At 40.0% G+C, this 8,887-nt stretch overlaps 1 protein-coding gene and 1 non-coding gene across 2 annotated transcripts; one reads left to right on the forward strand and one right to left on the reverse strand.

Moving 5' to 3' along the window:
* Positions 1-3,825: 3,825 nt before the first annotated feature.
* On the reverse strand, positions 3,826-6,057 carry LOC148848886 (uncharacterized). The gene is made up of 3 exons (XM_088951373.1): positions 5,445-6,057; positions 4,746-5,231; positions 3,826-4,115 (listed from the first exon to the last, which is right to left on the reverse strand). Exons 1-3 carry the CDS (start codon positions 6,055-6,057, stop codon positions 3,826-3,828), a joined length of 1,389 nt encoding a protein of 462 aa, XP_088807499.1.
* A 2,388-nt stretch (positions 6,058-8,445) lies between these two features.
* LOC148848887 (small nucleolar RNA R71) lies at positions 8,446-8,552 on the forward strand. The gene has a single exon (XR_016101539.1). It is a non-coding gene; the product is annotated as a small nucleolar RNA R71 (small nucleolar RNA).
* The last annotated feature ends 335 nt before the right edge of the window (positions 8,553-8,887 follow it).

Genomic DNA, 8,887 nt, shown 5'->3' on the forward strand with positions numbered 1-8,887 from the left:
ATATAGCCCCGGATGGACTCCCCTTCCTTCTGGACTATACTGAGGAGGCTCTCCTTAGTTCAGGGGCACGGCTTGCTGGTGACAAAGTGCGCGGTGAAGACTTGTATGAACTAGTGGTAGTCCGCGGATAAGGCACCGAACTGATTTTTGATGAGTGGGAGCCCGAACTAAGAACGCCGAGCTGACACTGGCTTGATAGGTCGGGAGGTTTCCGATCCGCTGGCATGCATGATCCGGTCGGTCCTAGCTGTCGGTAACCTTGCCTCATCCGAGCTCACTTCCTCTTTACCTCTAAACTAAGGTAGGATGCGGGTGGTAGTTCGATGAGCTCGTTGGCGCCTCTGTGGCTGCTTGGAAGGGCCGGTGTTGGTGCTACTTGCTTCAGTGTTGCCGAGCTCAATGGGCCCGGATTGCTGGTGGTAGTCTACGGCTAAGGCGTCGAACTGTTTTTCCGCAAGTGGGAGCCCGAACTGAGAATGCTGAGTTGACGCTGGCTTGATAGGTCGAGAGGTTCCCGATCCGCCAGCATGCTGCAAGGCGGGGGTAGTTGGTCTTTCCCTTTTGCCAAGGGATGAGTCTTGGCTTCTGGAGGGGTTCTGAGCCTAGGAAGCTTCTCCCCAATGAAGGCGTCCACCCTGAGGAGAGGGCTTGACTTGCTTGACAGCAGGGTGCTGAGGTGGGAGTTGTGGCTGGCTCTGAGGCAGTTGGAGGAACTTCTATTGGTAGTGGTACTGAGAGACGTGATACCTGCTGTTGGTAGAGTTGGTGTTGTTGAAGCTGCTGCATTTGGGGTTGCATGGCCCACATGCATTGCATCAAATCATCAAGTTGATTCTAGCTAGTTGCCAGGGGGACAATGGTAGGTTCAGCAAAGGTTGTCTCGACAGAGGGGGGAACGGGAACATTCACAGGCGCCACTGTTCATGGCACATTCAGGCTAGGGATTCCGTCCACTGAGAGGGGGATGGTGAACTGCCCGATGCAGATAGTGGGGCGCTGAGGGTGCTCCCCGATGGCATTCAGGTAGGCATTACGTCTATCATTGCCGGAAGAAGCCATGAATGCTAAGTTTTATTTCTTTAGAAAAGAGCTTGGGGTTGGGGGAGGCTTTTTGAAGTGCTTCCCACAAACAGTGCCAAACGATGATGCACGATCCGGTCGGTCCTTGATAGCTATAAATATATAACCCTAACAAGTGCACTAGTTATCAAGTAGTATAATAATATCGTTCACACGGGGATTGAACAAAATAAGTATTAGAATCACAGTTTTCCCTAATTATTTGGACAATCAAAATTTAGGATTGAGCAAGAACTACTGAAAATAAAACTGGAACAAAGAAAATAAAAACAAGGGTGATCACTAATCGAATATGCAAATGATGAAATCGCTAGGACTTTTGGTCCACCTAACCAATGTAATGAATATAGATATGTCTGTTATCCAAGACTAATTGTCATTCCCATAAACTGAGATTTTCCCAAATTTATTTAATATTCTTTCTCGAGATATACTAAACCTATGCCCATCAGGTAACCCTTCGATTTCTTGAGTAGAGCTCTCAAGATGGAAGTGCATTAAGTCCAAGAAAACCATTAAATTCAGATGAATCATGTATATATATCTCTATATACCATTCAATTCACACAATGAATTATTCTACCAATTATGTGAATTCCTCTCTCGATTCATTCACATAACACAAATCAATTAAAAGGTGGCCAAACTTTCAATTGCAATAAACACAATAACTCATAGACTATATGGAAATCACAATCTTGGATAAATCATGAAGATAAAAATATATTCATTAATATGGTTAGGCTTTCCATAGCTCTAGCAAGAAACAAATCAGTTCATGATGGAAGAATTAAAGCAAATAAAGGGTAAGAAAGAACTCTTGAATTCGCCCATGGTGCTGAGATCTCCTCTTCTTGCTGCCACCTTCTTCTTGAAATTTTTGAATTCTTGAACCTTTCTTGAATTCTTCTTGACTGATTGCTCCTTGCTTCTTGATTCAAATCAGGAATTGAGTGATTGAGTGATTGTGTGATACCTTTAGTTGGTCCGCCCCTCCTTTATATAGATTGAAGGGGAGGGGGGTGGTCTCCTACTTCCTCTTGAAGTTAATCTTACAAGAATGGAAAGTCCTATCCTAATTCTAATTTTATCTCTTTATCTAATGAACTCAATCCCTTTATCTCTCTAAGATTACATCAAGAATTTAGATCTGGAAGGATTCTTCTTAGTATCTTTTTCTTGGATTCGTAATAGACCTCCTCTGCGAATTGGGCCTTCCTACTAAATTGCCCCGAATTTGGGCCCAGATTTGACTTTGATGCAGGCCCAATCAGCGAAAGCCCAAAATACAAAAGTTGTGGATTTTTCTCTTATCTTTCCAGTGGATCTTGAATCAGCCCATTCGGAGTTCGGAGACGCGAGTTAGGCCCAGATCACTGAACGATGCCAAAACTGTGAAAAATCATCCGATTTGTCTTTCTTTGCTCTTGATGCCTTCTTTCATGCCCTGAATAGAAATATGAATCCAATTAGGTGCTAATTCAGTATAAAAGACAGTAATTGGGGATAAAAATATAATAAATTCTCCTCTCATCAAATCCCCCACACTTAAACTCTTGCCCGTCCTCGGGCAAGGCAAAACTCAAAACAAAATTAAAACAAGAACAAGCTAACTAAAAGATGGTCTTGGATTTTTCTCAATAGGGTATTGGTTCTCCCGCATGCCTTGATCCAGTATTAATGGTCCTTCCATTCATCAATTTCTTTTCCTCTGTAATTTGTCAAGGAATAATCTTAAATCGCCAATCCTCATGTCCCCAAGTGAGATTGACAATCAAGGGAAGCAGGCATCTCTTCGCATGAGCAATTTAGGGCTAGAGTAAGCCCTCTTTGTTTTCATAATCACGTGTAGCAAGATTCAAAAAAAATACCCTTTCATGATTCTTTAGAACAAAACAAGGGATGTTATTACCATAAGCTTGCTTATGTATCACATCTCCACCACTTATCATGAGTGCAATGCATCAAAAGGTGAATTAGGGTTTGGGATCTAGGGATGAGTGCATTTTATGCTCCATCTCACCCTTTTATTTATTTTTTTAGTGTGAGTGCATTTTATGCTACATCTCACATGAGTTTTTTTTTTATTTAAATAACATGTTCTAATACATGAACTCATTATCGTGGTATTAACATGCCTAACAAAACAAGTTCTAGAATAATCAACCCATGTTTGTCCATTAGAAACCAAATGCTCACAAGGGTCAAGTCTGTATTGCATCTTGCCCATTGATCATTCAAACTACTGAGATGCCTTCCATAGCCAGAAATTTCAGATAGATTTGCCTGCATCCTTTCTTATCTATCCTGCCTAAGCACATGATTCAAGGTGATTTGCAATTATTCAAAAACAAGTCTCTAAGGAGCAGAAATTTCAAAAGGAAAGGTTAAAACGTGATGATCAAAGCATACCAAAGTTCAAAAATTTTATCAACCCCTTAATCCTCCCCAACACTAAAGATCTACATTGTCCTCAATGTATGGAATATTCATAACAAAAACAAGGAGAGAGAGTTAAGAGGACTTACCTGAATGCCTCGTTTAGAGCCTGCAGATGTGAGATACGAGGAGAGAAGAAAAACACACTCATAAAAAAAACTGAAAAACAAATAACTAAACTTAATGGGTTGCCTCCCACAACTTTTTAAGTCATGAGCTTGACTTTCACCTTTCTTTTTATGGCGGTTTTAAGGAAAGAATGGACCCATGGTGGACGGGTTGCTCTCCTTCAATACAATGTTTCAACTACTGTCCATTTACCTTGAATGTACTCCCATCATCATTATGTAGTTCGATTGCTCCATACAGGAATACCTTAGCCACCACAGAAGGTCCGCTCCACCTAGTTTTCAGCTTCCCAGGAAATAGCTTTAGGCAAGAATTAAAGAGCAGCACCTTATCTCCTTCCTTGAACTCCTTCTCAGCAATTCGAGAGTCATGCCATGCCTTGGTTTTTTCTTTGTAAGTGCGGGCATTCTCGTAAGCATGATTCTTCCATTCATCTAACTCATTGAGCTGAAGTTTCCTTGCCTCACCTGCATTGCTTAATTCAAAATTCAAAAATTTGGTAGCCCAATAAGCTTTATGTTCCAACTCAACTGGTAGATGGCATGCTTTGCCGAAAACTAGTTGGTAGGGCGACATCCCAATTGGGGTTTTAAATGTAGTACAATAAGCTCAAAGTGCATCATCTAACTTTAAGGACCAATCTTTCCTGGATGTGGTAACCATTTTTTTTTTAAATCTGCTTTAATTCCCTACTAGAGACTTCTACTTGGCCGCTGTTCTGAGGGTGGTATGGGGTTGCAATTTGGTGTGTAACACCATACTTATTTAATAGTTGTTCAAATTGCCTATTGCAAAAGTGCTTCCCCCCATCACTTGTGATGGCTTGAGGTGTTCCAAAATGAGTAAATATGAATTTTTTCATGAATTTAATGACAACTTGAGCATCATTAGTAGGATAGGCACATGCTTCCTCCCATTTGCTCACATAGTCCACAACCACAAGTATATAAGAATTATTAACAGACTTTGGAAAGGGTCCAATGAAATCGATGCCCCACACATCAAATATTTCATAGACAAGTATGTTGCTCAAGGGCATCCCATTTCTTCGGGAGATATTACCTGTCCTTTGGCAATGATCGCAAGCACTTACATACTTGAATACATCTCTGAAGAGTGACCTCCTACTTCTTTGTCATGGTGACCTCCTGCTTTTTTGTTTGAAGAGTACAAACCACTTTGAAGAATTTTTGAAGTAGTTCTTGATGCTCCATGGTGACCTCCTGCTTCTTTGTCATGGCAGAATTGTATGACACTTTGTACTTTCTCCTTAGGAATACATCTCCTTGTCAAGCCGTCCCTGCAGATTTTGTACAAGTAGGGTTCATCCGACAAGTAATATTTCATATCAAAGAAAAATTTCTTTCTTTGTTGATATGTCAGGTAAAGAGGCATCACATTCCCTGCCAAAAAATTAGCCAAATCAGCAAACCAAGGTTCATTATTATCATTAATCGCATAAAGTTGCTCATCTGGGAATTCATCATGCAAGGCTGAATTATCAATATTTTGGACATACTTTTCATCCAGCCTTGATAAATGGTCAGTTACTATATTCTCACTACCCTTCTTGTCCTTAATTTCTAAATCAAATTCTTGCAACAACAAGATCCATCATAGCAGCCTAGGTTTTGTATCCTTCTTAGCAAGCAGATACCTCAAGGTAGCATGGTCAGTGAATATGATGACTTTAGATAAGAGCAAATAGGATCTGAATTTTTCAATAGCAAATACTACTGCAAGTAGTTCTTTTTCGATAGTGGAATAATTTTTTTGTGCTTCATTCATGGTCCTACTTGCATAGTAAATGGTATGGAATTTCTTATCTTTTCTTTGCCCTAAAACTGCACCTAAGGTATCATTGCTTGCATCACACATTATTTCGAAGGGTAGTTCCCATTCAGGAGCTGATACAATCGGCGCTTTAACCAATTTCTCTTTAAGGGTGTTGAATGCTTGCAAACAATCATCATTGAAATCAAAAGGCACATCCTTAACTAGCAGATTTGTTAGGGGCCTGGCGATTTTTGAGAAATCTTTGATGAACCGCCTATAAAATCCGGAATGCCCAAGAAAGCCCCTAACATCTTTTACTGACTGTGGTGGAGGTAATTTTTCAATCAGTTCTATTTTAGCTTTATCAACCTCAATGCCCCGGGAGGATACCTTATGCCCTAGAACGATTCCTTCTCTAACCATGAAATGGCATTTTTCCCAGTTTAAAACAAGGTTAGATTCCTCACACCTTTGGAGTACCTTTTCCAAATTAAGCAAGCATTCATCGAATGGTGATCTATAAATAAAGAAATCATCCATGAAGACTTCCATGAAGTCATCGATGAAGTCACCAAATAATGACATCATACACTGTTGGAAAGTGGCAGGTGCATTGCACAGTCCAATTGGCATTCTCCTAAAGGCAAAGGTCCCATAAGGGCAAGTAAAAGTGGTTTTTTCCTGATCTACCAGTGCAATGGGTACTTGAAGTTACCCGGAGTAGCCATCCAGGAAGCAATAATATTCGTGCCTTATAAGTCTCTCTATTATTTGATCAATAAATGGCAGTGGAAAGTGATCTTTCCTAGTGGCCTCATTTAATTTTCGATAGTCTATGCACACCCTCCAGCCAGTTATTGTTCTTGTGGGAGTTGATTCATTATTTTCGTTTATAATTACAATCATCCCACCTTTCTTTGGTACGACTTGAATGGGGCTTACCCATGATGAATCTGAAATTGGATAAATAATACCTGCTTCGACCCATTTCAGAATTTCTACCTTTACCACCTGTTGCATTTTTGGATTCAGCCTCCTTTGTGGTTGTGCCTTAGGACTGCAGCCTTCCTCCATCAGAATTTTGTGTGTGCATACCAACGGGTTGATTCCTTTTATATCTGCAATGCTCCATCCTATGGCCGATATGTGTTGCTTGAGTACCCTCACAAGCTTTTCCTCTTGGAGACCTGTCAAATCAGATGAGATAATTACAGGTAAGGTGGAACTGTTTCCCAAAAACATATATTTTAAATGAAAAGGTAAGGGTTTGAGTTCCAAAGCTAGAGGTGCTTTGATGGAGGGTAATAATTGTTTAGAGGAGATCAGCCCATCTAACGGTAGAAATCTCCCTTTTCTTGGCTTCCACTCTTCTTGGCCGGCCTTTAAATAATTTATTACCTCCTCTACTTCATCCTCCACTACCTGCATGTTATTACTAGAATTAATGAGATAATTTGCAAGGGGGTCATCTATCTTTGATTTATTAATTTCTACTGCCACCACATCAATGGAGTCGATTACATAAATTTCATGTTCTTTAGTGTTGGGATACTTTAGGGTTTGAAAAACATTAAATATTATTTCTTCTCCATTAATCCTAAGAGTAAGCTGACCCTTTTGTACATCAATTAAAGCATTACCAGTTGTAAGAAAGGGTCTCCCTAGAATTAATGGCATCGATCTGTCCTCCTCCATATCCAACACAATGAAATCAACAGGGATGATGAAGTTCCCTACTTTAACTAAGATATCTTCCACTATTCCCCTAGGGTATTTGATGCTTCGATCAACCAGTTGTAGGGTAATGGTGGTAGATGTTAGTTCATGTAATCCAAGTCTCTTAAAAATAGAATAGGGCATTAAATTTATACTAGCACCAAGATCACATAAGGCTTTATTGAATTCAGCATTTCCTATGGTGCAAGGTATAGAGAAACTCCCTGGATCCTTCAGTTTCGATGTAGCTTATTTTGAAGAATGGTCGAACATTCTTCATTTAGTTTTACCATCTCACAATCCTCCCATTTTCTTTTATTGGACATCACCTCCTTCAGGAATTTTGCATACTTGGGCATCTGTGATAACACATCAAGAAGAGGAAGGTTAATGTGAATCTTTTTAAACACTTCCAATAATTTTTCAAATTATTTATCTAATTTGGCCTTCAAAACTTTTCTTGGGTAGGGAATAGGGAGTTGAATTCAATGTAAATTTAGTTTAGGGGTACTTCCCTCATTCTCCTTTTGCAGATTGGCCGATTCAGCTTCCTTGTCGTCTTCTTGGGTTTCGCCGATTGTCTTCCCGCTTCTTAAGGCTATGGCATTCACATGCTCTCTAGGATTCTTTTCTGTGTTGCTGGGTAGCCTTCCTTCTTTCCTCTCTGATAATATGCTCACGATCTGCCCCACTTGAGCCTCTAAGTTCTTAATTGATGTTTCATGGCTTTGGGATTTTGTTTTAGCAGTGTTGATGAACTTAGAGATCATCTCCTCCAAATTGCTCTTTTTTTCTTGTGGGGGCGGCTGTGGTTGGAATCCCATGGGTGCCTTTTGCTGATTGTTACTCCATGAAAAGTTTGGATGACTCCTCCACCCTAGGTTGTATGTATTTGAATATGGGTTATAGTTTGTCCTGCTAGCATGAGAGATAAAATTAGCATTCTCATGGGAAATAAAATGACTATTTATTTGACAATCAGAATTGGCATGTCCTATTTGACCACATAAATCACATGACATGCTAGATGTTGTACTAATGGCTACAATACGAAAATTATCCAGTCTCTTATTTAGATTGGCTATTTGTGCAGATAGGGATGCAAAGGAATCTATGTGGTGTACTCCCCTTTGATTGGTTCGATCATTGCTCCACTGGTAGCTGTTTGATGCCATCTCCTCCACTAAGTCATATGCTTCTTCTGGAGTTTTCCTCATGATCATACCACCTGCGGCTGCATCAATAATGGATCGATTAGAGGGGGTAATACCATTATAAAAAGTTTGTATTTGTCGCCAAATTGGTATCCCATGGTGGAGACACTTCCTAAGCATCTCCTTGAATCTTTCCCATACTTCATACAAGGATTCCCTCTCAAATTGAGCAAAAGTAGTAATATCATTAATTAGCTTTGCTGTTTTGGAGGGTGGGAAATATTTAGCCAAAAATTTCTAGGTTAGATCATTCCAAGTGGTGATACTTCTTGCAGGGAGTGAGTTGAACCAATCTTTAGCTCTATCACGCAATGAAAAAGGAAATAATCTTAGCCTAATAGCATCATCACTAACTCTATTATGTTTAAAGGTAGCACATATTTCAAGGAAGTTAACGATGTGTGCATTAGGGTCATCACTTGGTAACCCACTGAACTGAATACTAGTTTGGATCATTTGAATTATTGCAGGATTTATTTCAAAATTATTGGCATGGATGTTAGGCTTGCAAATGTTGGATGTCGCCCCATCAA

This window comes from Nelumbo lutea, chromosome 6 (genome assembly GCF_056320005.1).
Source record: "Nelumbo lutea isolate HS-2025 chromosome 6, American lotus-T2T, whole genome shotgun sequence".
Lineage (NCBI taxonomy): Eukaryota > Viridiplantae > Streptophyta > Magnoliopsida > Proteales > Nelumbonaceae > Nelumbo > Nelumbo lutea.

Excerpts from the sequence above, each read along its gene's own strand:
- LOC148848886 (XM_088951373.1), bottom strand. The coding sequence starts at position 6,057 with ATGCCAATTGGACTGTGCAATGCACCTGCCACTTTCCAACAGTGTATG. Across the intron at positions 5,232-5,444 it reads CCATACCATTTACTATGCAA|AAATTAAGGACAAGAAGGGT; the intron begins GTAGGACCATGA and ends AATTTGATTTAG. Across the intron at positions 4,116-4,745 it reads CTCTTCAGAGATGTATTCAA|GTGAGGCAAGGAAACTTCAG; the intron begins GTATGTAAGTGC and ends TAAGCAATGCAG.